Source organism: Cyprinus carpio, chromosome A12, assembly GCF_018340385.1.
Source record: "Cyprinus carpio isolate SPL01 chromosome A12, ASM1834038v1, whole genome shotgun sequence".
Classification (NCBI taxonomy): domain Eukaryota; kingdom Metazoa; phylum Chordata; class Actinopteri; order Cypriniformes; family Cyprinidae; genus Cyprinus; species Cyprinus carpio.
The window spans coordinates 5,871,666-5,898,965 of NC_056583.1; the positions used below are offsets into that span (position 1 = coordinate 5,871,666).

The window sequence follows — 27,300 nt, forward strand, 5'->3', positions numbered from 1 at the left end:
ATAATAGTGAATTTAAATTTATAATGCATTTCAATTTAATTAAATTGTAATTTAACTCACTGTAAAATAGATTTTTCTGTTTTATTTTTAATTTTTTAATGTTAATTTTGATGTTTTATTTTTTGTAAATAAAACAAATTATGTCATAGGATATCAAAATTATCAAAGGGCGTTGTATATGTACAATATAAATAAATATAACTAATTATTATAAACAAATAAATAACACTGGCGCGATATCAAAAAGTAAAACAAGGCTGTAATTTCGTGTTTACTTATTTATTTTTTACTTAATACATATAGTATTTAAAATTCATTTGTAATGAGGTATAACTTGGCGGATATGACGTCATTTCTTAGCTTTCGTGCGTGACGTGATATTTAAATAGCCACCTGAGGCGTGATTAGAGAAACGGATCAACACCGTTAGCGCTGCTGAATCTTATTGTAGTGTAAAGCAAACGCAAACAAAAACGAACGCAGTTCAGTGCGTTGTTTTTGATCTGAGAGTAAAATAACGACGTTTAAGCTCAGGTAAGTTACGTTAAGTTCTGTTTGTCCTGCTAACCTGCTAGTCAGCTGCGACAGGTGCTGCTGAGTCAATATTTACCTGAATGTTACAGAAGAAAAGTATATGTTTTCTTTTCGCTGTTTGGTTTGTTTATTGTGGGATTTAATTTGCATGCGATATTCTCGTGTTTTATTTTATTTCTGTGTGAGGAATACAGTTTCTCAGTGCTTGGTGTTTAATGCTGGAGGATATATTGTCTGTCAGATGTAGATATGACGTGTTTGTATTTCGCGGCGGTAGGCCGATGCTCTTCTCATTGGTTCATTTGGCTGTTTTCTCTTGATGATGCGGTATTTGAGGTAATGGAGGCGGCCACATATGGATTATAATGGTTTGATACTGGCGAGAAACTGTGATACTGGCGCTGTTTGTTGTGTTCAAGCCTGAGATTCTGAGCTTTGAGTGAGTCTCGCGCTGCATTCGCACGTTATCATAAACCCTGCTCAGGCTCTAGTACAACACACTGATGGTCGCTTGACTGCACAGTTGCTTCAGGTGTACATTGTTTATCATGACTGTATATGACTTCTCGTATTGATATATCTGAATTGTATCCACACTGCATTATGCGAAAAACGTAAGCTTGTTGCAATTTCACAGCTATAGTTAGTGCATGTGTTTGTGTGTGTGATTTTTACACACCATCCTCTCCACACAGAAGCTAGCCATGCAGTCTGACTGCTGTTTTGTGTGTTCATGCTAACAGCACACGGGACATGGGTAAATGAGAATATTTTTCATGGTGTTTACAGGTATTGTGTTATGTTTGTGTGTATGTGCTTTAGTCACCTTGGCTGTAAGTAGGCATGTGTGAATATTTTGCGGTCTTGATACTTTATAGTCTCATCACTTCATTTCAGTGTTTTTATTTAGCATTATGGTTGAGACATAGGTTTTATCCAACACAGGTAAAATTGTTTAAAGACCTACTTAGTTCAGAACTGCTAAGATATGAGTTTTGACCTTCATCAAATTAAGTAATTTCTTCCCCCAGATGGCTTTTTAAAAAGAAATCTGTCAATAATGTGTGTATATGTATGTGTGTGTGTATATATATATATATATATATATATATATATATATATATATATATATATATATATATATATATATAAAGTGTGTGTATGTGTATATGTGTGTGTGTATATGTATGTGTGTGTGTGTGTATGTATATATGTGTATGTACGTGTGTGTGTATATATGTATGTGTGTGTAATATCTGGAAATTATAACTATAATTTAATTCTATGACTATATGGGTTTAAAACCTGCTTGCAATATAGATTTTTTTTTTTTCACTAAAACTTTTTCTTTTTTTCTTCCTTTTTTCTTCTTTAAGTAATATCTGGAAATTTATAGCTGTAACTTAAGTCTGATTATATGAGATTAAAACTGCTTCTACTTATTTTACTTAATCAGCATAATAACAGGCTGTTTTGATATTGCAGACTGGTGTTTATCCTTTAATTTAGTATAATTAGCACGCTGGAATGCAGTGCAAATAGGTTTACTGTTACTGCACTTTGTTCTTCTAGAATCGAGATGCATATAAACGCTAAAGAATCGTAAGTCTTGCACATTCAAATATCATTTCCAAGAAAATTGAATAAGCATTCTTGCCAACTAATCAAGATTATCACAATCATTCTTGTAATTTCTGCAAAACCAAAGTAAATCCAGAAGAATTCATAATAAAGTTCAAACGTTCTGAGATTCAAATATTTATAGCATAAGGCATAAAAACAGATCCATTAACTGACCCCATGAGCTCACACTGACCCTCAATCAACAGAACATTGTTCACTCCTGCATGTTACTGCAAAGTGTGTAAACGGTGATGTGTCCTATGTGATTAGATCACCAGAGATTTAATGCAAGGTGTAAACTGGGCATCAAGCTGAATTTCTTCTCTTCTTTTTAGCACTTTTATAGATGCAATTCGTCCCATGTTCAAAGTACAGTGAAGCACCTTTTAAAAAGGATAGATAGCGACAGAGATCCTGAGGATAATGAGGGAGGGACAGGGAACGTTTAGTGGCTCACATGTCATGTATACAGGAGCTGAACACAGGAAGTAGAGTAAGCCTTCTTAATTCGCTTGATCCATCCAGAGCTCCTTGTGCCTGTAGGAGCGTAAGTGTGCAGTAATGTGATTTTTCCATGGGATGACCAGTGACGACACATGGGATCTGGAGAGCTGGGGCTGGACAGTGCTGTGTGTATTACACCATTTCTTTTTTTTTTAAAGCTGTGTTTGAATGTATTTCTATAAAGCATTAGCTTCAATGCTAGTGCTGTTTTTGGTATCGATTTAAGACTGGTACTTTAACAGCAGTAAGCTGACGTTAATTATACAGAGTCAGGTTACTGTTTAGCATGTGTTCTGCTCAGCAGATGCTGTCTGAATGTCCTTTGTCACACTGTCAGACCTCAAGCAAGCAGAACACCTTCAAAGTTCACAGACATGAATGCTGGGATTGTTAGAGAGATGGCAGTTGGTGCTGTCTTTGAATCATTGGCTTGAGTTTAGAGATGGTGACTGGGCACAGCTAGGAGAAAATGACCAGACCCATTGTTTCATTTTCACTGGGTGGGTTTGATTTCATTTTTGTGGGTTGAGTGTTTGGAGTTTTAATGTGTACCAAACTCTCCACTTTGTCTTTGCTTAGTGTGTTTAATTTATTTATTTATTTATTTCTGACACACAGTGGTACATACTAAGGCAAGGTTCATAATATATTACTAATACTTGTGGTTCTATGAGCCCCTGATTCGTGATCTACCAGGGAATTATTTTTATTTTTTTTTAATCTACACAAAGCCTAGTGCATGGGTTTTTAAACTGTGGTCTTACTTTAAAAATGTATTCAGTTTTTTTAATGTTAGATTTAATGTAGCTGAACATTTTTAACAAAGCATTTAGAAATATTTAAATGAAATCACGTTTATGGTTCTTGGTCGGTTTATGGTCACATGACGTGGGGTGGGGTGTAAGTGTTTTATTTTGATTTTAATTGTACATTTATGATTTTATTATTGGTTTGTCAACTCACAAACCCCATGACCAAATTCCATTTTGTATAACCAGGTATAATCCAGTTATTTAACAAATTTACAGGATTTGATATTTCTGTATTCACAACCCCTATTGAAGGGTGTTAGTTTGTTTTGTTTAGGCATAAACACTGACGTCACACTCTGATCCATACCAAAACAATTACAGTTTGATTATGTGAAGAATAATGGACTGTTGAATTTTCTTAAAATAATGCATACCAAGGTGGTAATGCAGCCACAACACAAAGTGCAAAATAATTTGGTCAGTTTTTCTGCTTAATCCTGGAGTTCACTACTCAACTTTTAAAATCTGAACAGATTTTTAAAAAACTATAGGCATCATACACCTAAAGACTTTGTAAATAGTGACCAAGGAAAACTGGCCATCTTACACTAAACGACTGAGGATCACACACTATTAGACTTTTAAGTTGTTCCAATCACAACAAACGCTAGGAGTTGCTAGGAGACGTGTGACAAATAAAAACAACGTGTGTTCTAAAATTGGCTCAAAATATCAAAAATGTTTGATATTTTCCCGACTGGATGGAATCAAAGTCTGAAGCTAAAAAAATCTGAGTATGTGACCATCATACACTATACGATTTTCTGTGGAATCTGTCAACTCAAATCTGCAGACTGCCTCTGACTTTTGGCAACTAGCGTCAGCTTCTCCAGACTGTAAGTCAGCGGAAAATAGTTAGAAAGCTGTATGTAATGTTGCTACTTTACTGAAGTGTTGTAACTTTACAGCTTCAAAACACTTATTGATAAAGTTTTGGTAAAGTTATCAAGTTTGTGTGTGTGTGTGTGTGCGCGCGTACAGAGAGCAGAAGGGAATATGCTTTCAATTAATGATATAAGGTCATTTGGCATTTTTATCATAGTCAGTCATTTGTTTGGCCAGTGTGTTTGTGGTTTCTGGTGTCTTTCGCTGTTATAGGCTGTAAATGGATGCTTGAAATAGTTTGCTGAAGTGATATGTAACTGTAATGAAGTCAACAGACCTGCAGCTACATAGCTGTGTGTTTACTGAAAAATAATGGTAACTGGTCTCTGTTACTGCTTTTTGTCTGTCTCTGTTAGTTCCAGCTACTCCTCTTCAGCACAAGACTTTGAGAGGGATCTCAAGATTGGGCCCGTCTACGAGTCGCCCAGGATGTCCAGGCGTAGTCTCCGTCTGCACACCAGCTTGAGTCACTATGGAGACGACAGTCTGCTTGACCCATCTCTTCACCACAGCGCCTCCTTCAGCTGTGACAAGTAAGTACAGTATGTCCATGAAAATCAGCAGGGGATTGTTTAGCAAGAATTAGGCCATTAGTGCCATATAATAACAAATGCATTTTTTTTATGCTGACAAAATAAGTGATTAACTAAGAGTGTAGAAGGCAAAGAGAGCTACTAAAACTAAAAACAGCATCATGTGCAATTTACATGTTTGCATTTAAGTTAAAGGGGTCATATGATGCGATTTCAAAATTTCCTTTCTCTTTGGAGTGTTACAAGCTCTTGGTGAATAAAGAAGATCTGTAAAGTTGTAAAGACTAAAGTCTCAAATCCAAAGAGATATTCTTTATAAAAGTTGAGACTCGTCCACGCCCCCCTGAAACGGCTCGTTCTAACACGGCCCCACATATCTACGTCAGTATGTGGGAAGATCTGCATAACGCCGCCCAGATGTTCATGCAAAGAAAGAAGGCGTGCCTTTTATTCTCGTTGTAGTATTGTTGTTGCCGCCGCTGCCATGTCGTGTAGACGCTGTGTGTTTCACTGTGAAAATGAAACTACTTGGTTTGGCCTTCCAAAAGAGGAAGATATCCGCTTCGTCATGCCTGGAGCTGATCCGTGCTGGTCTCTGAGGAAATACATCAACTTTGCACTGTGGATCGCAGAATGGGCTTTCACCGTGGATGAAGCAGCGTCCAGCCCAGGGTCGTCACATGTGGTTGCTGCACGCACAAGATGCGCTCCTTCATAGAATCCGCCTCAAGCTGCCCACCTCTGCTCACTCAAGCTGGCCGCGGATCACTCTAGGCCTCCAGCCTCTGCTCACTCAAGGCAGAGTGTGTGACGCTGTTTCGTTGAGAAAGCAAAACTACTTTGTTTTTGCCTTCCAAAAGAAGACACGACTAGAAATCATGTTTATATCAGATTTATAATGGGTTTTATGTTTATGTTTTGTGGCTCCGGCCAGACAAGGCATCACAATATGTTAAGAGGTGTAACATTTCTGTCACACGCTTGAGGCATTCGGTCAATCAGAGCACACCTCGCTTTTCAGAGCGATGAGCCTTGTGAAAATCGACGCGTTTCAGAAAGCGGGGCATAGAGGAGAAACAGTAATGTACAGTATGTGGAATTTTTTTTTTTTTTTTAACCTTAAACCGCATAAACACATTTCATTACACCAAATACACAAAATGATGTTCTTTTTAGCAGCGTCATATGACCCCTTTAAGTTTGGGCTCTGTAACTAACTTTATTGTAGACCTAATGTAAAAGAGCTCACTGTAGTTTAGACTCTAGAGTGTAAGCCAAGGTAGATTTTTATCCCTAAGAAAATTTAAATATAACTGAATTCATTTAAAGAGAGCAATTTGTTCAGTAAACCACTGTTTAATAAAAAAATATATAATAATTTTCCCCTGCTCTACTGAAACTGTACCGAACTGTGACTTCAAAACCGAGGTACGTCACAAATGTTTGTGTACAGTTACACCCCTAATATACAGATTCAGCTACTTATTCCACTAATGCTCCTCTTGCTTGGATCATGAAAGGGGTCCTATTATGCCTTTTTACAAAGTCTTAATTTGGTTTTTGGGTGTACTAGAATAGGTTTTCTTCCCAGTCTGTTTCAAACAACCTGCTGGCTAACTTTGGTCGTTAGAGTTGAATAAAACTATTGGTAACGACGGAACTTGCGACCATAGTTGCATTTGGGGAACGCACCCTTGTTTAGTTCCTGTTTTGATGAAGTCTCTCCTTCCAAAATATGAAATCTGCTCTGATTGGTTAGTTTGCCCAGTGTGTTGTGACTGGCGAACAGCTTAGAGTGTGTTCTGGAAATGTTACACACCTTACCATAACCGCAAGTTTAATCTACTTGGCTGTTAATATTAACAATGGCGTAAATTTTGCAATACCAGTTTAAGCCCAATTCAGAAAATTTGAATGTTTACGGATGAGGATCATGCGGAACCATTGCAAGCACGGATTTTAGGGGGCGTTTCCGAATGTCATGATTTTAATTTTGGTTTTTGTTTTTACAGCCTGTGGTCTCTGGTGCAGCTCTTTTTTGCATATTCCGTGCGCAGGAATTAATTAAATGAGTGACATTGTGACTTCACAATATCCAGGGGAAGCATGTTGTAGTCCTTACGAACCATTTGTTGTTGTACAGTTCTTAGTGTTTTCTGTTAAAGAAAATATCTCCCTTTGGAGTGGAGCTTTGCAACTTTGCAGATCTTTTATGTTCAAGCAGCAACATTACACACTAACTAAAGTTGAAAAAGACACACTTCAAATTGATAGTTCACCTGAAAATGAATGTTGTCATTTGCCCACCCTCAAGTTGTTCCAAAATTGAGTTTTTCTTTCTCACAAAAGAGATTTTGAAGAATGTGGGTAACCAGTTTCTGATTCCCATTGACTTCCATAGTTTTTTTTTTCTTTTTTTTTCATACAGTGGAAGTCAGTAGGGACCAACAGCTGTTTGGTCACCCACATTCTTTAAAATATCTTCATTTGCGTTCAAGATTTGGCAAAGGTTGTGTAGTGTATTCCAGCTATGTCACTTGTCCTAAAAAATAATACAGCTTCAATGTATTAACAATATTAGCTAAATGGAAGGAGGCACCAGGAATACGACATCAGCAATATTTTGCTTCGGTTTTCCATCCCCTCTTCTCTTATTCTGTCTTTGTCTGATAGGACACTGAAGAGCAGAAGAGCTCATCACTCTTTTTCAGGGACAACACCAATTGTTCAAACTCCGAGGTCTGCCTCGACGTCAGTCCTACAGGCCCATAACAGCACCCTGAACAGCTGTGCGCCCAGCGATGCCTCTCTGCTGTCCTCTCTTCTAGATGAGTCCTCCATACAGGAAAGCACCCTAGTTGACAGCTTCTGGGGTCAGTACCAGCACACCTTCATGGTCGCCATAATATGATACACCTGAGTCGCAATGAACTGAGATTGATGGACAGCTGAAGCATTGATTGTAACTGTAATTTTTTTTATTTTGTTTTAATTGTTTGGTTTGGATGAAGATTGTGATATTAAGGGTAAGTGTTCACTCTAGTTAGTTTTTGTTTTTTATTTTTATTTTATTTATTTATTATACTTTTCTTGGGTTTTTATTTTAGACCAGACTATAATTGCGCACTACAGCACAGTGGAGGCCAAAACACAGACCTCTACAGCACAAAATGGTTACATCTGCAAAGACTGCTCCATCACCTCTCCCTCCAAGAACAACAGTTCCCTTCATAATGCTACAGGGCATCAGGTGTCTTTTACACAGACACCCAGCACAACCTCCTTTCCAAACACTACATTATACTGCAGGGACAAGAATCGCAGATATAAGCCAGGTGAGACACTTTGATAATGCACTATGAAGTGGTGTGTTGCCTACCTGTAGTTCCCCTCTTTTCCTGCCATGTCAGACACCTTAGATGATATGGTCACGTTTCTCTTGGTCTCCAGAAAGGGGCCTCTCAGAGTGCTTCCGTTCTTTGGATGCTAAGTATTATTGAAGGGAAAGTGCAGGCTTGACTTCATTGTGTCTGCAGGTGTGATGGGGATGTTGTCTGAGGCGTGCCTTCATAACAGAAGGAGAATTGCTGCATTTGTATTGTACATATGCACTCTACTGATGCAGGTGGCTCTTCTCAAAGGTATCAGCCTTGGTTAGTCTGTAGTTCACCTCTCCAGGCTGTGGGGTACCTCACTGGATGGTTTTTGGCTGTTTGGGAGTCTTTCTTTTCAGCATGTTTTCACTGTCAGAGCCTGAAACTACCCCATGTTCAGATTAGGTTCTCGATTACAATGTCAATATTGGCAAACATTTTCCATAGTTTCTTTTTACATCTCAGTAGATTTTAAGGATGGGAAACTCTTACTTAGCCTCTGCAGCATTAAGGATATATACAGCCTGTGTAGTTATGTTTGGATGGATTTGGATTTTAGGACTTTGACATGTACAAATTGCATGCCAATTGATAGCTTTCAGTCACGTGACCAGCTCGAAGACCTGGAGGGCAAAACATCCATAGAACTGCAGCACAAGCCTATCAATTTCATCTGTTTTACAGCCACAAATATTTAGATCACTTCTCAAAAGAATAAAACAAATGCAAGTTTTGGCCATTTTCAATCCATATTAAGCACCCGCGGCAATATTTCAATCATTAAACAGTGCAACAAACATTGTAAAAACACTTAAAGTGCCTTAATATATTTAAAACTGTAATATGAAAAGATCAAATTCAGTAATCACTATATTAATGATGTATAGTTTACATAGGCAAGCAGATGAGGTTGGAATATGAACGCAATCTGCTTAATGGTTCAGTGTTTTCCTTATTATGGTTTTCTATGGGAAACCATTAAACGTGTAAATGTCCACATTTGTTTATATTCTGGGTTCATATGCTTGCCTGTACAAACTATACATCATCAATAAAGTTTTTACTGAAATTCACCTTTTAATATGCAATTTACTATTTAATTCAAACTGCGTAAAAATAGCTGGCGGTTAGTGGACCAAAGCTTTGTTTTGCTCTCCATGTGGGCGTTCCTATGAGTGTGTGACGTCACGAGAAAACTATCAAATGGGTTAAGATGTTCTCCAGAACCAATGTCACTCTCTCTGTTCACAGTCTGTCCTGACCACTTCATCACTTTCAGATATCTTTGATCGTCAGACCTTATGTGTTGATTTAATATCAGTCCATGTTTCTCTAGGCCTGCTGTTATCAGTGTTGCACTGGTGTGTGCGAGTGTGTAAGGGAATCACTCGCTTCATAGTCACTGTGCTGAGGAAGACACTGCGGTCTGTGCAGCAGAAGAGAGCCACCAATGGCTGTGCTAGCGGAGGTATTGGTTTCTCTTAGACCCTCTGGTGCCTGGATATTATTTCCACTTATTAACCAAACTATTATGCACACTGTACAAACAGCCAGAAACAGACAATAGCTTCATCTTAAAGCATTGGAACTCATTAAGCTCATGATGTCACACTTTAATGTTTTCCTCTTGAAATGACTTGATTTAGGGAATTTCGGGGCTATTTTGTTCTAGGGTTTTATAGAAATGTTAGATAGTTCTTAACTAGGCTCTTGTTATGCAAACAGTTATGTAAAATGTTGGACCGGGGCTCATTTGTGGCTGGAAAACTCTGAAAAATATTTGGCCACCAATAATCTGGCTTTCAAAACAAATGTAGTTTAGGAGCCCTGATGTAAACAGCCCCTTTCTGGTATCATTGCAGGCATCATACAAAAGATACCTGGTTTTCGTCGTCTTGAAATTGAAGTTGCAATAACGGATATAACTGTTCGTAAACCAGGTTAGTAAGTGGGTTTTATCACAGTGGTCTTATATTAATAAGTATAATATTAAAGTCACCCTAAAGGTGAAATGCATCTTCTATGCCACTGAGCCCATTTTATTACTATTTTATGGCACCATATGAACACCAGTGTTCACTCTGGTAGCCTTAGTAAAAATGACCATCACTTTTCCTCTATACTTGGTAAGCAAAACATATACAGCACTTTCCATGAATAGGATACAAAGTGGGCCTGAAAATGAACTGTGTGCATAATTCAAGTACTTTTAACCACAATAAATTGACAGACATTGCATTTTTAAAACTACTTGATTTCCATGGCATGTTGATTTTTATGGTAACTAATAGTTAATTTTATATTAACTTAAGTTACTAAGAAAATAGATTTAAAAAAAAAAAAAAAAAAACAACCTGCAACTCTCTTGCTTAAGCTGTAGATCTGTTTCTGGTTGAGGACCCCGTGGGACAATCACTAGTGTTTTTTTTGTTTGTTTTGTTTCTTTCTCTCTCTTTAGGATTTGCATTTGAGCACCTGTCTCTACCTTTATGTCTTTGTAAATTCAGTCCCTTAGTGAAAGTCTGTCTCAGGAGTAACTCATCTTCAGCTATCCTATTACACCTGAACAATCATTTCTGATAAGCCCTTCTCACCCTCTATCACTAACCAGCTGCTTTAGTCTCTTCCTTGGTGTTTGACCTCCTTTCTTTCCTACAGCCACTATAACTTAAAACTTTTTTTCCCCTTCCAGATGTTTCTTAGAAGCATGATTACACTGTGCATAAACAAATGCGCCTGTCCACCATGAGCACTGCCTTGGTTACATGCAAATCTCTTTTGTTGGAGTCTGTCTGTGCAGAGCTGGGATTGGAGCGATGTACCAGTCTTCTCCAGAATTGCGAAGGAATCTTGGTTTTATCTGATGTTTGTTTGTTTGTTCTGTTTTTCATCATAGGCAATGAGAAATACTACAGCAGTATGAGTGTTAAAGAGGTAGTGCTGCAAAAGGAACGACCGAAGATTAGCAGCGTACTGTGTAAGTACACATACTTGACTTTCAGATATTTTTCCACTTCAAATCATTACGTCTCCATGTTTAATGTTATGTAGTATAAGGAAAAAGGAACCGGTTTGGAATAACATGTGGGTGAGAAAGTGATGACAGAATGTATTTTTTTTTATTTGTTTTGTCTTTTATCCTTTTAATTGTCAATTTATCATGCTGCCTTTAAGTAATTTCCTTTGGTCTAACACTAAGGCAGTATTGCATATTTCCAGTGTGAAGGCAGTCATAGTGATTTTAAAATTGTAAATTACATAAATCATAATTGTAATCACTACATCAAATCGCCTGTGCATTTCACACAAGCAGTGTTATTTTTATGACACTGTAAGCGGCCACTTATGTGGTTTCAATTAACTAGGATTGGTGATTGATTGATTTATTGCCCAAATGTAAGGGATCTTACATTTTATATATCAGTGTAGATTTAAATACAAATTAAATGGCCATCTGTGTTGTCAGTCAGTTTTTCAAAAGCCTAGTTCGATTTCTACCTTAGAGGGAAGCTGCCTAGGTACAGTCACTACCTCATATATAATAGCAGAATGATTCATAAATTATTGCTCTAGTACAGGGGTGTCGTGGAGGGCTGGGACCCTGCAGAATTTTTTCAACATTGCTCCAACATTCCATGCAGTTTTCAAATAAGCCTGAAGGATCTGATTAGTTGGTGTTTAATTAGGGTTGAATCTAAACTTTGCACTGCTCTGGCCCTCCAGGAATTGAGTTTAACACCCCTGCGCTAGTAAATGTACATTACAGGCTCAACGTGTGCACGCTTCTGCATGCAGCATCTGTTTAAATGTCTACATTGGTGGCTGTCATGGTAAAATTAAAAGCACAACAAATGCTGTAGGAATAGAACTTTAACACACTGGATAATTATTTTCATCCATACACTGATTTTAACAGGTGATGACTGCAAAAGGAAACATAATTTTGCAACGGACACTCAGTCTTCCCAGGAAGAGAAGCCTGTAGGGTCCTTATGGTGGCTCATAGTTTCTACAGGTTATATACTCATCACTTACCCTCAGTCGTGGTCATTCTAAGAGCTTGTGGTTTGGAAATAGTTGGCAAGCCAGTTAATGCTGCTGTGAGCTCCTTCCCTGCATTGATGGTTTCCAGGTTGTGGTCGGGGCAGTTTGTTCCCTGGCAGGTGTGGGCTTCGGTGAAGAGCTTTCAGATGACCTTGCATGGCCTGCATTTGCTTCCTTTTTTTCTTCCTTAAACTTTCTGTGGCTCTGATTCCTTGTGGGAATCTCTTTCCTCTTCACTTGTAGTTTTAATAACTCCTTTATTTATGTACTCATGTATGTATTTAATTTTTTTTTTTTTTTCGTCTCCAGTTTTGCTCCCAGGAACTTTTTTTTTTTGGGGGTGGAGTTTTCTTGACATGCATCTCCTTTTGTTCAGGCACATTCAATAATAGTCCGGATATAGCTCTTGTTTACAGATACAGTGGGTTCCAAAATCGTTGATGGCAAAATATATTGAAAATTGAAGTAAATGAAGAGAGATTCAAAATGCTGCACTATTGAAGTCAGTAATCAAATGTAAGCAAATTAGTGACCTTGTGTGGTTTTTTTTTTTTGTTTTTGTTTTTTTGTTTTTTTTTCGTGTCCAGATTGTTAGATTTTCTTTCGTTGAAGCACAGGTTTTTGTTTGTTAGTTTTTTTTTTTAATGGTTTTTATGATGATTTTTCCACCCTCTGTCTTATCCTTAAATGACACAACAGCAAAAAGGACCTGTCTACTTCAAAGACATTTATGTAAACGGCCTCTTTGCATGTGAAATGAGAAATTGAAAGTAAAGATAAGATAAAGGAAAATTTGATGCCTCAATTTTATGTCATTTGATATGAGCCCTTGAAAGCAAAAGGTAGGCATACCAAATAACGTGCAGTTTGTTAAATTTGTTTATTACCTTTTCACTCATATTATATTAATTTTAAATGTAAAAAAAATGTTAAATGGAGGCATTTTCACTAGTGGTATAAATTTCTGGACCCTACTGTATGTCATCTAATCAGATTTTAGGAGGCTTTTTTTTGTTTTGTTCTTTTTTAACAGAATGAATACTACAATATGAAAAATGTGCAGTTTGTCAGCTTTTGCAAATCTCTTGGGTGTGTGTGACCTCTTGCTGTGCACCCTAACCCTACTCTGTGCTATGTGCATATCCACAGTCAGTCTCTACTCACGCTTTACTCTGTTTGTGTTTGTTTCTAGGGAGGACAACCTCAGGAAGCTTCTTGTGGCTTGTCGATTTCATTTCAAAGTGAGTTGTGCACTTTTTTTTTTTCTTTTTTTCCCAATAGGTTCTTTCTATACCTTTCAGTGTCCAATGCTTGTCCAGTGTGGGTATATAATAGATTCTTAACGATTGACTAATTTTTAAAAGGGAAGCAATTTTCAGCCAAAATCTTTACCATGATATAAATAATTTTCAAAAAAGTTGCACTGAATGCTCAGATGTCACTATAAATACAATAAATCTAGATTTAAAATCGGTAGGATTACTTGTATGATTGTGTTATATTGGACTGGCCAAAAACGTGCTCAAGGCATTATTGATAACCCAACTTTCTGAAAGCGGCTTTAAAACCGTTTGTACTTAAATGTGCTATTCAAATAAATTTGACTTAATTAAATCAACAGTACATAAACGTAATTGGTTAATTTCATAATTGGAGCATTGCTAGTGTGTTAAAGTATGATGTGACAAAATTTAACTTGTCCTTGTTCTCTCTTCCAGGTGTCTCCCTATGCTTTCGAAAGTCCTATTTCTTGTACCTTTGCTTCTGTTTCTTGGTGAGCTTGCTGTTTATGACCGACTATAGGTCTAAATGCAAATAAGATCCTACATCGTCATTTTTTTCATGTGTTTCTTCGGTGCTGTTTCTAATAGCTCTGTGCTACTGGGGGCCATCTGGACTGTTAGCCATGCTGCCTTCTACTAATGTGATGGTGTGGAATGATGCCTCCTATGTCACCCCTTCAACCAGCTCCATGCTCGACTCGGAGGACGGACAAACGCCCCCTGACACAAACACTCAGGTAGTATTTACCTTTCAGCATATTACTACTTTATTGTAACCTGCTGAATTAACTAACTATCTGTCAATGCAAAAATATTATGTTGACTGTCTGGTCCTATGTCTCCCTCCTCCCAGAGGCCCTCAGTTCTGTCGTCTTCATCAGTAGAGGCAGAGAGGTTGATGCGTTTAGAAGACAACTTGTCTCAGCTGTGGGATCGAGTAGCGGGGGGTTTGCTCAGGCAGGAGGAGCAGCACACTGAAGTGCTCAGTCTGTATAACACGCTGCGCTCAGAGCTTCACAGTCACACAGACAGAGAGAGTCTGGGCCAGTGGATTGGAGACCTGCTGGAGGAGAGATTCAGCCTGCTGAAAGGCCAGGTCCAGAAAGACGCCAAGGACACGCAACAGGTGATGATATCACATTGTCTGTCTTTTTTAATTACTACAGAGTTTTAAAGAGCAGGTCATATGGTATTTTAAAGTGTCCCAATATTGTATTGGAGTCCCCTACATCAGGTTTAAATGCATCTAAGGTCAGAAAACATTGTAATTTTCTTAGAATATACATTTAATATTAGAGTCATTTGCTAATGATCAGGAAATGATTCGTTTCAAGCAAGTTCGGAGCAAGCCCCTCCCTTCCTCAAGCCTACTCTGCTCTGATTGGTCAGCTGGCCAAACCGGTTGTGATTGGCACAGAGATGAGTCCTTGAGCCAGTTAGCCAGCGCTACCATTGACAAAACACCTCTACATAAAACAATAATATAGTCAATCCATTCTTATAATGACATAAAATACAAAAACACTTATGCAAGCGAATCGTGCCCACAGCTAAAGTTTAGCTGCTAAACTGTGAACACTAGGTGGATACGTTAGCCGAGTGCTAACGTGACTTACTGATGAAACAATACAGTTTATAAGCCAAAATATGTCTACTGTAATGTTTGAAGAACGACAGACAAAAGACGCTTGGTCTTAACTTTTAATCAGAACGCAGAACAGTTGTATCACAGGAGCACCAGCCGAAATCACTCATCTCTCCCACATTAACCCTGTAACTGCCAGTGCAGCACAATAAACAGCAGTTTCACAATTATTATAAAGTCTGTGTGCTACACTACATTCTTTATTATTACACAAAGTAATTAGAACAACGTCAGTCTACAATAATCGACATATTCTTAGGTTCACTGCGAATTTTTAGAACTACTTCAGTAAGACAGTAATATCGTGCTTTACCTGGAAACCTAAGGCTGCGCTAGGTATACATCACATATTGGCACAAAAAAATTATATTTTGAGCACTCAATTGAAAATGTACACCTAATGTATCAATCGTACTACTTACAGGTCGTGGTTCAGAGAGCTTGTTAGTCCAAATTAAGAAGATTAGAAGCCAAGGAAGATAAAAGCCCAGATTAGAGAAGCAGTTCTTGATAAAATGACAAGCACACAACAAAAGGCTCAAAATTGTATTTCTGTGGTATCCTTGAACACCGCGTCTTCTCAACATGATGTAAACGCACTAATAGCAAAAGTGTTTGTGGGCAGGTCAGACTCTGTTCGTATTTTGCGGGCAGGCGGGGATTATGCAAATGTGTTATCCAGTGACGTATACCGGTAACAGGCAAAAGAGTCGAAAATATAACGACTCGTTACGGCGATTCAGAACCGACTCTCTCTTTTGAGAGACAATATCTTTATTTATCATGCACTTTTTTGATTAACAACTTTGCAGATTGTTTTCATTTAAGGAAAGCTACGTTATAAACTGCAAAAGAGAGATTTTTCAAAAACCCATATGACCTGCTCTTTAATAACCACCCTTATAAATGCAATGCTTTTTAGGCTCAATAGCAGTCATTAATCAATAAATGCTCATCATTTCAAAATTGACATTATGGACAACTTTTAACATATTAGAAAAGCTAAGCCAGATATGCTGTATGAATTGAAATTAACATGCAAACATGAGTCACAGAGAAATCAGTAATATATTATGTAATACCTTTATAACTAATCATCAATTCTGTCTCTGTCTGCAGCATCAGGAAAAGCATGCAGAAGAGCGTCAGTCAGAGAATACTCGACTCGCTGAAGCTGAGGCTCTGCTTCAGACTTTAGCACGCAAAACTGAGGTGCGACACTCAAATTGTACAATGAATACAAGATGCATTATTATCTGCATGCAGGGTTTTGTTTTTGTCAGTGGAAACCACTGATTTGAGTTAACTTTGGGCCAAAGTTCACATGCTTTTTGAATGATTGAATGACTTCAGTTATAAAGTGTAATTTGAGCCAATTCAGCTGTCTGACTGACCCGTTTGATTTAGGAGTTGCAAAGAAAACAAGAGCGTGCTTTTAGAAAGATTCCTGAGGCTGAGGCGCCTGCCACTGATCCTGATCCACACAGGTCATTGTTTAATCTGGTTTAAAGGGTCAACAGTGATGTGTCTCATTCATTAAACTAATATTCCTGGTACTTCATGTAAACTGATGTTGTAATTTATGTCTGATCTCTTCAGTGAGGAGGCTGAGAGCAGTTCCAGTGAGGTTTTGCTGGCAGAGGTGAGGCGACTAGAGGAGACTTTGGAGCGCATCAGAGATGATGTGCAGGGACTGATGGGATGCAGAGACAAGTGTGAGCAGCTGGACTCCCTTTCAGACTCCGTACGTGCTCTGTTTCCATCTCTGTTCAACATCTGTAGAGGCTGCAGGGTCTAGTTTTCATACCTGACATTTTTTTTTTTTTTTTTTTTTTAATGAGATTAAAGCTGAACAGTACTTGAATATACCAAAAGCCAGATATTCCCATCTGTTTGAACAGCTGGATCTGCTCTTCACAGGTATCCGAGCAGGTGGAGAAGGAAATCAGATCTCTGTTTTATGGCAGTGACAGAGAGGAAGAGCTGGAGCTTCCTAAATCTCTCCTGCAGTGGCTCTCTGATCACTTTGTGAGCACCACTGAAATGCAGGCCTCGCTTAGCACTTTAGAGAACAGCATTCTGGGTAACCTGTCCCTTCAGGTAGAGGAGGGCCAGTCACCTTCTAAAGAGACAATCACCCAAACTGTACGACAAGCCACAGGGGAGGCAGGCCTCTCTGAGGAAGTAAGCTTTTAAGAACTTGAGTATTTTAATAAATTTTAATAAAACTCTATATCTAATGCTACTTTTGTGTTTTGTTTCTCCACAGCATGTACAGTTGATTGTCAACAATGCAATGAAGCTTTATTCTGAAGACCGCACTGGTCTGGTGGACTATGCATTGGAATCTGGAGGTATAGTAATGGTCTTATCTCTGTGGCTGCATTTTAAGTTATTTTTAAAGTTGTTTGTTTAGCTGAAGGAACATAAAACACAGAAATAAGGATTGCATGCATTCCATGTAGCAGCATGTGAAAGAAAATATATTCCGTTCATTGTTTTAACAGCGTGAAGTGCATTAAACTGGTGTTTGTCAAAGAACTGCAGGGGGGTTGTGTTAAATGAAAAGCTAATAATTAAATCATAAAAATCTGATATTAAATAATTTTAAAATAACAGCAATCAAAAAATATTTACTAAAAGAGATTAAAAAAAATTGAATTTACCTGCATGTCATGTGACCGTAAGCCAATGTCAGAGAACTGTTACTTAATTGCTAACTTGTTATCTTAAAATCTCAGGGTGGACTTCAAGTCAGTATAGTAGGTGGAAGCTTGAAAAACAAGTTTGGGAATCCCTGCTTTACATGTAAATAAGAAATGACATCAATTTGTGCATTTTAATGTGTTTGAAAGACAAAAACCTTCTAAAGACAGTAACACATGGTTAAATAACCCACTGAGTGATTATTCAAATAAACATGATTGTTTGTTTATTAGTAGTATATGCAGTGTTGAAATGCTGAGAAAATACTTTGATTAAATTGAAATTTATTTTTGTAAATCCAGTAGTCAAATGCTGTGTGGCCTCTCAATTTTCAGGGCAATGACTGGTCTTTGTGTGAATGTCCACAAAACTGGGATACTTTCTGAATGTATATATGCAGTAGGCTGTTTTAGAAAGGAAATATTAAAAAAAATTAAAAAGTACTTTATTTTTGCAATCATAAACCTACTATGCACTTACACCACTGTGTATTCTGTCATCAAGCAAATTAATTTTAGGGTAGATATGGGCCAAAATTGGGGCCTTGACTTGTACAATCTTGAGCATTTTTTTTTTTCTCTCTTTCTTTCTCACTCTCGATGGTGCAATTTTGACCCTGTGCAACTTTTTGGAAACTACGGTGGTCAAATTGAAATCAAACTATTGTTATGATCTGTGTACGTACTTGAGTAGCTATGCTTTTGAGGGCCAAATGTCCTCACATATATCTTGACAACTGACAAGTGAGGGCATTTTTTGTGTCATCTCGAGTTTAAAAGGCTTATAAATCAACAGTGTTTTTATTTAAATCCAATGTTTTGCACAGTTGTCTGTGAGTTTTTAATTATTTTTTATTTTTATTTTACTTGTCTGAATGTAATCTGCTTTGCTACAATAGCTGTTTGATTGAAATGGTTTTTCCTCTTATTGGGTGGAAACCACATGTCTGAAAATATTAAGATGGTAGTAGCGAATCACCCAATCCTATATAATTATGAATGGCAGTCTTGCAGATATTTCTGCTGTTTGATATCTGAGTGGTGTAGTGCAGTGAATTTGAATGTTTCTTTGTGTCTGTAGGAGGCAGCATTATAAGCACACGCTGTTCAGAGTCCTTTGACACCAAAACAGCACTGCTGAGTCTGTTTGGCTTCCCGCTGTGGTACTTCTCCCAGTCAGCACGTGTAGTCATACAGGTTTGATACGTTTCAGAATTCTGATTTCTATTCATGTGCATTTATTTGTAAAGTCAAGCATGACTTTAATGGTAATTTCTCTCCTTTCTTAATCTCTTTATTCATTTGTCCCTGCAGCCAGACGTGCATCCTGGGAACTGCTGGGCGTTTAAAGGATCACAAGGTTATCTGGTGATCGGGTTATCCATGAAGATTTTGCCTACAGCCTTTTCTCTGGATCATGTGCCGAAATCCCTGTCGCCCACTGGCAACATCAGCAGCGCCCCACGAGAGTTCAGTGTATATGTGAGTACACATGAAATGTTTTCACATCTCGACTAATGAATACATTATAAAAAATAATTATTGTATAATTAAAGGTTGTATTTTTATAAATATTGTAGAGCAGAGTTTTCAGCAACAGTTTACTCCTGGTTTCAGTGTCTCATGATCCTTGAGAAATCATTCTAATATGCTGATTTGGTGTTCAGTTACTAATAATGGTATTGTTGAAAACAGTTATACATCCCATTCAATGCATCCTTGCTGAATAAAAGTAGTTTTTTTTTTTTTTTCCCCTATACTTTCATGCTATATAATAACTGTTCTCAACATTGATGAGAAGTGTTTCTTGAGCACCAGATTTGCATATTACAATGATTTCTGAAGGATCATGTGACACTGAAGACTGGAGTTATGATGCTGAAAATTCTGATTTGTTATCAAAGGAATAAATTCTGTTTTAAAATATTAACCGAAAACAGTTCTATTAAATTGGATTATTTATTTTCTGTATTTTTGATCAAATAAATATAGCCTTTGTGAGCTTAAGAGACTTCTTTCAAAAACATAAAATCATAATTATATCAAACTTCTGTAGAATTTTCCCATCAGTTTTAAACGTTTCCTTCCTTTTCATATTCAAGATCAGAACATTCAGATCACATTCAGTATTTTATTTATATCCATAATTTTCCAAATCTAGATGCCACAATTTTAAAAATGTCCTGATATTTCCAGGCATGTTGAAAGTTAAATGTTGACTTCTCTTAACTTGGGGTCAATTACCTTTTTTACCCCTCTCTTCTCTGTTTTATTAAAGGGTCTTGATGATGAGCAGCAGGAAGAGGGGCAGTTACTCGGACAGTATGTTTATAATGAAGATGGAGATGCTCTTCAGACCTTCTTAGTGTCTGTGAGTATAACACAAACACATGTTTTTCTGTGTATTGAGATGTGTATTTCATTCATTCAACCACACTGTAGCTGCATAAAAAAAACATTTAACTGATATTTTGTTGCTAAAAAAAAATCATAAATAACAAAATTAGTCAATACAGTGGAATATTTGAAAAGGAAAAGGAGGATTGTCAACGTGGAAGGTGTAGTTGTGATCTACCAGCAGTAGCTAACGGGGTCATGCTAACCAGCAAAACCTTATTTATTTGTAGTCTTTAATTGATTGCCTAATCTTGTAATTCTGTGTCTGTCTTCCCCAGAAGAGGTCTCGAGAGGTTTTCAGATCATTGAGATGAGAGTGCTGTCTAACTGGGGCCATCCTGAATACACCTGTGTGTACCGTTTCCGGGTTCACGGGAAGCTTGTTGATGAATGACTTGCAAGCGCTTAAGATATTGTAACTTCCTGACAGTCTGTCACTCATGCACAGAGAGAAGGAAAAAAAAAGAATTGAGCTCTTGAGAAATAATGTGTCATGAGTTACACAGTTGGGCCTGAGATGACCTGAGGACGTCTGATAAAGGATTGCATGCTGGGACATGTACTGTTAGGCCTCAGGGCCAGATTCAGCACTTGCACTCTTCTGAAACATCACACTGTTTCCGCTATTGTCAGTCATCAGGGTAATGCTTATTTTTCTTTCTTGATGTTTATTATTATTATTATTATTATAAAACCACCCTATCTGGCAGAATTGTCACCAGCAAAAAATGCACTGACAGATTGCTGAACTATAAACAAACCTGTGAAGAATGTATTTTAGACTAAATGTAAATGTTGTTAAAAAGTTCTTCAGTTTTGTGCTTTTTTTTTTTTTTTTTCTTGTTTTTTTTCTTTGTTTTTGCAGAATGGCTAGAGAAAAATCGCTATTTATTTTTGTGTATTTAAGTTGATATAAGTGAGATTGGATTGTGTATTTTTGTAAATGCTTTTCATGATCTTTATGCAGAGGATTTTGTAATTGCCATGTGAATTTCATAGGTTGGCTTTTCAAATAAAATTCTAATTTTTATTATTTTAAAAGATTGAATGCATTTATTATGGATATTGTTTCCCAGAACTTTTTCCCCCAAAATAAGTTAAAACTGGAGTGTATTACACATGTGCTGTGTTGTCCTTGTGTTAAAGGTTCTCCAGTTTAGCACAGTGAAGAACCGCATATTTGAGTATAAGCTGAACTAAACCCTGATATGGAGGCTGGCACTCCAAAAATGAAAACATCCTCACAGAACTGTGATCTCACCTAAATTCCTCTCTGATGCAGGGCAACCTAATACCTCATTGGTGGTTGCCATATATGCAGGAAGCCCTTCTTCCAACAGCAACGAGAGATGGGCTCCATACCTTTATATGCGGCCTGATTAGGAAGAGTTGCTAGAAAAATGGAGAATTACAGTTAAGTAAAAAAGCCCTCCTCCAACAGCAACAACAGAGACAGGCTGTATGTACGCACTGATTGAGAAGAGAAGCTGAGAAAACGGAGAACCATTCCCAGTTTTAGAATGTGCCTTTTAAAACAATTGACAATACGCACCGTAAATGTGCAAGAAATATGCAAATAAAATAAGCAAATTATGAATGTGCAGAAATACACATCTACAAAAAATATGCACAACAAAATAAGCACATTAAAAATGAACATTAGAATATATACACAAAATATATGCATCTAGAAGTGTGCACATGAGGAATATGTGTATTAATATAAACTTTGAAAAATGTCTAAAAAGCACATGACAAACATTGCACATTTTAAAAATGTACAAAATTGCCCTAGTGTACAGTATACATGTCAAGTCAAGTCACCTTTATTTATATAGCGCTTTAAACAAAAAAGATTGCGTCAAAGCAACTGAACAACATTAATTAGGAAAACACTGTGTCAGTAATGCAAAAATGTCCCTATCAATATCCAGTCATAACAGAACTGTCCAAAGAAAAAAAGTTGATCACAAAATTAAAATACATATAACTATACTTTAGAAACATACAGACGAAAATGAATAGCATTTCATTAAATAAAGAATAATCAGTGGGGTGGCGCTTCAATAATTTATTAAATATGATACAAAAACAAAAAACATATATGCTATTCAAACTTTTTATTTATTTATTTAATATAGACATTTTTCTGTTTTAATTCACTCATTTTTAAAATATGAAATATCTGATAGTCAGCAAGACATGAACGTTTTCATCAAATCACAATCATAAACTGACCGCTGCGAGGTTTGGAGCTGTAGATCCGCTCCAGTCCTTCAGGAGGCAGCAGAGAGTGTGTTTAGCGCTTGGGACGGGACGGGATATGTGTGTGTGTGTGAGTGCAGACCGGGATCTGAGATTTTTTTTGGGTGGTGGCTGTTTGTTTCACTGGAACTGCAGCAGCAAATGCGCTGGAATGCGGTCGGCCAGCTAACTTTACCCCGTCGAGTTTGAGCGAAATCTCGCGTTTCCTTTCAACGTCCATCGACTCGGCTCTTGTTTTGTGCGTGTTGGATTCTGAGGGCGGGTTAACGTTATCCCGGCCAGAGCAGCTTTTATCGATTCATTCACAGAGTAAGCTAACGGGATAGCGTGCTAAGAGAACACAGATGCAGGCCATAAAGTGTGTGGTCGTCGGGGACGGGTGAGTTTACCCTCGTTTTCAGCATTGTAATAGTCGTGGGATTAAGTTTTCCACGCCTCGGACCTTTCTTAAGTTTGCTCTGTAGTGTTTAGATCATTTGTGAGCCTTTATTTTGAGACTTTTGTTCGGTCTTTGTAGCTCACAGATGTTTTAAAAGTGTTCATTTCACACATATTACACATTAAATCTGTGTTTTCCAGCTTATGAATGAATTTAGACTTGAAATGTGTGTTTGTTTGTTTGTCTGGGTTTTCTGTGTTGAGGAACGTTAACCCTTCCCTGAGTTTCCTTGATCTGTGACGTCATGAGATGCGGGCTGAGTGTGTGGGGGGTGCTGCAGTGATTAATACACAAGTCAACCAAACCCACTTTTATGATTCATATTAATAACACCGGCTGCTTATGAGGTTTAAACAATGTTTTGTTTAAGACAAGTATTTGCTCTGCTTCTTTTGTATCTCTGTAATGTGTAACTGTTTAGTTGGAAAAGCAATTTTAAGAGATGACATCAGTTTGTGTTATATAAGACATGGTCATTTCTGTCACTGGATGTATTATATGAATGATAAGATTTTTTTTTTTTTCCCAGGGCTGTGGGAAAAACATGCCTTCTAATCAGCTACACCACCAATGCTTTTCCCGGGGAGTACATCCCTACTGTGTAAGCAGACCTTACTCTGACCCTGAGTTTCTTAAAGGGACAGTTCAGCCAAAGAGATATATATGTGTATATATGTATATATGTGTATGTATGTGTATATATTGTACATCTCTTCACAATTTTGAGATGTACCTTTAAGAATATCCATACTGGTACAAGCCTGTGGATTTATCTATTTGCACAATTTAATCCCTGAATCTTTTATTTAGGTTCGATAATTATTCTGCTAATGTGATGGTTGATGGGAAGCCGGTGAACCTGGGACTGTGGGATACAGCAGGGCAGGAGGATTACGACAGGCTTCGACCGCTCTCCTACCCTCAGACGGTACAATCATAATCATAATAAAAACTGATGTATCTCTCTCTATAGATAGATAGATTAGATATTTTATACATATTAATATAATTAGATGTTTATTTGAGGTTTAATCAATGGAGCCAATCAATTTAGATAATTTTGTTTTAAGAAAATGCCATTTGGATAACATTTGAGAGAGTTTTGACTTTCTGCATTAATGAGTCATGAGACCAGCAAGGATCTTGAAAGTAGTTTGACTTACTGTTTTGGAAACATAATAAACCCTATGCCTTAATAAACACTAAAAATCGCCCATGTCCTGATGCCTGGTAGGCTAAAGTGATTTCTTATATGTTGCTCGGAGCATTAATGGCAGCTCTGTGTTGACGTTGTCTCTCTTGCTAAGGCTGAGAGTGAATGGCTCAGTTGTTAGCCGTTGTCTTTCAGACACAAACCTCACTGTGTTTTAGTTGCTCTGTTTCTCTTGGGAAACAAGTGGAGTCTATTTACAGTTCATTAATGCAACAGTCTAGTCAACGCTGTGCTTTACAGAAAAGAGTTGAAAGTTAGCATGAAGTGAGGGTTTTGTCTGATGAATTTTTTTTTTTTTTCTTACAGGATGTGTTCTTGATCTGTTTCTCTCTTGTGAGTCCAGCCTCGTTTGAGAACGTCCGTGCGAAGGTAAGCAAGCACTCAGAGATTGTGTGATTTAAGTCAGTGTGGGCAACTTTCAAAATGATCTCAGTGAATGGAAAAGAGGGAAGAGGCTGTAAGAATAGTCTGTCTCGCTTGACTGATTGAGCAAATGTGGTTTCAAAGCCTTAAAATAGCATGTTGATGCTGCTGTAAGGAAGCAGACAGAAGGTCTTTTTAATCTTCTGTGTCTGCAAAATGTCCAGTGACGTCCATTTCAAAGGATCAAGTGGCATTTGCTATTAATTTCTGCTGGGAACAGGAGGTTGTGGTCTTTATCCACAGGTAAAATATAGGTTAGGTTTGGACATGGCACAGTGATATGTTATTAGTATTTGAGTATAGAGTTATGTATACTGTGCACAGTGTGCCAGTTTTCTCTATGCATAGAGTGACTTTGCATTCAATGGAAGCTCAACATTTGTGTTTTGTTTTCTTTAACAGTGGTATCCAGAGGTCAGACATCATTGTCCCAACACTCCGATAATTCTCGTTGGGACTAAGCTTGACCTGAGAGACGACAAGGACACTATTGAAAAGTTAAAAGAGAAGAAACTCACACCCATCACCTACCCTCAAGGCCTCGCTATGGCCAAAGAAATAGGTCAGCACTTCAGTTTTAATAAACTGGATTTTAAATGCATTTTATTATTGCCTTTACACACGTGTGTATGTTAGGCGTGGATTGACAGTATCAATTTGAATCTGGGGTGCAAATCAGGCTAAAAATCGGCCTTAAAATCTTCAAGTGTTTGTCAGGCTTTTTAAAGGGTGGATCCACTTTAAGTACTCTTGTGTTCATTACAGGATCTGTGAAGTACCTGGAATGCTCAGCCTTAACGCAGCGCGGCCTTAAGACGGTGTTCGATGAAGCCATCCGTGCGGTCCTGTGTCCACCTCCGGTCAAGAAACGAAGGAGGAGGTGTCTTATCCTCTGAACTGACTGTACTCACAGCCCCAGCTGCAATCTGAGCTCACCTGAGAGGAGAACAATGGAGGCGGGGATGTTGGGAAATGTGTGTTGGAGAAGAAGAAAGAGTCTGCACAGTGTATGCATTCAGATATTTCTCCCTCTCGCATTGTAATTAGAATTATGCCACTAACTAGCTGTTAAGATGCCAGATAATTTGCTTCAGAGAGCGGCGTCCATAGTTGTTTTCCTTCCCTACACTAAGAAATTCCTGCTGCCTTCTAATGATCTTATTTCCCCCTCATTTTGATGAACTAAATACTACTTCTCCATCTTTGTGAGCGCATATATTTTGTTTACAATCTGCGTTTTTGTAGAAGATGAATTATTGCCAAAATTTAAACCTACAAGTTACCTACTTCAATTTGCTCACACTAACAATCTCATTTTTTCCTAAAGGTTCGGGGGGGTGTTAATCATAAGAGACAGAGATTGCAGTAATATTGAAGGAACTATTTTACAGTTGAAGAAAACACTTTATTATTTTTTTTTGGTTTGTGTTACGGTTTCCATGCTAGAGAGTTTATTTTGTTTAACTGTATAAGAAACAGAAGTAGTTAAAATGAATATAACAGCTTTGTTTTGTCAGCATATTGCATATTTTCACTACTGTTTCTAAATATTCAGAAGGGCAGATCTCTTGTTTAATCTCTCTCTGTATTTTTATCAGTCTGTCGGAAAAGGCTGGCATTGTGTTTTATCCATTTTACAGTCCAAGTATTGTATTTAGACTACAGATCTAACAGTGCCTAGTAGCAGACCAGGGTTTTGTCAGAAAGTGGAGTATGTTAAGTTTCTGTGCTCTAGACACCTCAACACTATGGCATGGGGTTCATCTTCTCGAAAGGTTCCCATGAACACTGTGCTAAATGTAGTGGATTCTTGAATTCAACATATAAACCGTTTGTTGTTAGGGTACAGACATTAAGTATTGAGCTTCTAATACTCAAGAAGAAACATGGAATGTTTAATTTTGTCATCTTGACAGTTCTGTCATTTTTAAAACATTTAAAATGCTTTATTCATGCTTTTATTGTCTCCACTTAAGCTACAATGTATTAACCTTTATGTCTGAAAATAGAAACCAAATATAAAAACATTTATCTTTGTCCTTGGTTTTCATTTATGCTAAGTTCTAAACTCGTTTTCGGGTTTTAGCCAACAAAAAGGTCATCCCTGCAGCACTCTATTAATGATGCTTCAAAATGTGTAAAAAACAAAAAAGTGATGTTTGCAAAAAATAGCCACACTAAAAGTAATTTACTGATTAATCTTTTTACAGGAGTGTAAAGCATGAGAGCAGTTTGTTCTTATAATCATTGATCCAGGTAAAGATGCAGTTCCAGGACTAATTAGTGCTTTCTAAGAAACATGGGAAATCATAACAGACAGCTTCTTAAGAACAAACTCTGACATGACATTCCCAAATTTGAATTAGAACTGGCTGAAGATCAACAGGGGTTGCGTAAGCTTGCAAGTTATACATAAATACTTCCTTTTTGTCTCTTGAGAGGACTAAAATGCAAACGTCAAGATATTTAAGGCACATTCTGTTACTACTATCAGTGGTGAGAATGCGTTTTTCTTTTTTCTTCAGTACATCTTGGTCATTTTTTTTAGTCTGCAGCTGCGGAAAAACAAGTTACCCAGTGACTTGAATACCGTAGTCTTCTCACGCTGAGCTGGAAAAGAT

General features: G+C 37.5%; 2 protein-coding genes across 10 annotated transcripts; both read left to right on the forward strand.

Moving 5' to 3' along the window:
- Window positions 1-378: 378 nt before the first annotated feature.
- On the forward strand, window positions 379-20,790 carry LOC109105106 (SUN domain-containing protein 1-like). Of its 9 annotated transcripts, none has more exons than XM_042767274.1 (22): window positions 379-534; window positions 4,715-4,891; window positions 7,565-7,764; window positions 7,891-7,917; window positions 7,999-8,226; window positions 8,428-8,532; window positions 9,602-9,733; window positions 10,128-10,205; window positions 11,162-11,242; window positions 13,502-13,550; window positions 14,028-14,083; window positions 14,181-14,329; window positions 14,446-14,718; window positions 16,357-16,449; window positions 16,645-16,724; window positions 16,837-16,981; window positions 17,158-17,421; window positions 17,507-17,591; window positions 19,024-19,139; window positions 19,257-19,424; window positions 20,221-20,314; window positions 20,618-20,790. In XM_042767274.1, exons 2-22 carry the CDS (start codon window positions 4,788-4,790, stop codon window positions 20,731-20,733), a joined length of 2,643 nt encoding a protein of 880 aa, XP_042623208.1. In that variant the 5' UTR covers window positions 379-534; window positions 4,715-4,787; the 3' UTR covers window positions 20,734-20,790. The 9 variants fall into 9 exon arrangements, with proteins under 9 accessions (XP_042623208.1, XP_042623211.1, XP_042623207.1 ...); XM_042767277.1 differs by having other exon boundaries at window positions 20,221-20,313; window positions 20,621-20,790; XM_042767273.1 differs by having other exon boundaries at window positions 20,221-20,311; window positions 20,615-20,790.
- A 1,851-nt stretch (window positions 20,791-22,641) lies between these two features.
- On the forward strand, window positions 22,642-26,706 carry LOC109105108 (ras-related C3 botulinum toxin substrate 1-like). The gene is made up of 6 exons (XM_042767280.1): window positions 22,642-22,983; window positions 23,573-23,644; window positions 23,854-23,971; window positions 24,563-24,625; window positions 25,082-25,241; window positions 25,445-26,706. Exons 1-6 carry the CDS (start codon window positions 22,949-22,951, stop codon window positions 25,573-25,575), a joined length of 579 nt encoding a protein of 192 aa, XP_042623214.1. The 5' UTR covers window positions 22,642-22,948; the 3' UTR covers window positions 25,576-26,706.
- Window positions 26,707-27,300: the final 594 nt, after the last annotated feature.

Excerpts from the sequence above, each read along its gene's own strand:
- LOC109105106 (XM_042767274.1), top strand. The coding sequence starts at position 4,788 with ATGTCCAGGCGTAGTCTCCGTCTGCACACCAGCTTGAGTCACTATGGA. Across the intron at positions 7,918-7,998 it reads TGAAGATTGTGATATTAAGG|ACCAGACTATAATTGCGCAC; the intron begins GTAAGTGTTCAC and ends TTTTTATTTTAG. Across the intron at positions 11,243-13,501 it reads GAAGATTAGCAGCGTACTGT|GGAGGACAACCTCAGGAAGC; the intron begins GTAAGTACACAT and ends GTTTGTTTCTAG.
- LOC109105108 (XM_042767280.1), top strand. The coding sequence starts at position 22,949 with ATGCAGGCCATAAAGTGTGTGGTCGTCGGGGACGG. Across the intron at positions 23,645-23,853 it reads GGGGAGTACATCCCTACTGT|GTTCGATAATTATTCTGCTA; the intron begins GTAAGCAGACCT and ends TCTTTTATTTAG. Across the intron at positions 23,972-24,562 it reads CGCTCTCCTACCCTCAGACG|GATGTGTTCTTGATCTGTTT; the intron begins GTACAATCATAA and ends TTTTTCTTACAG.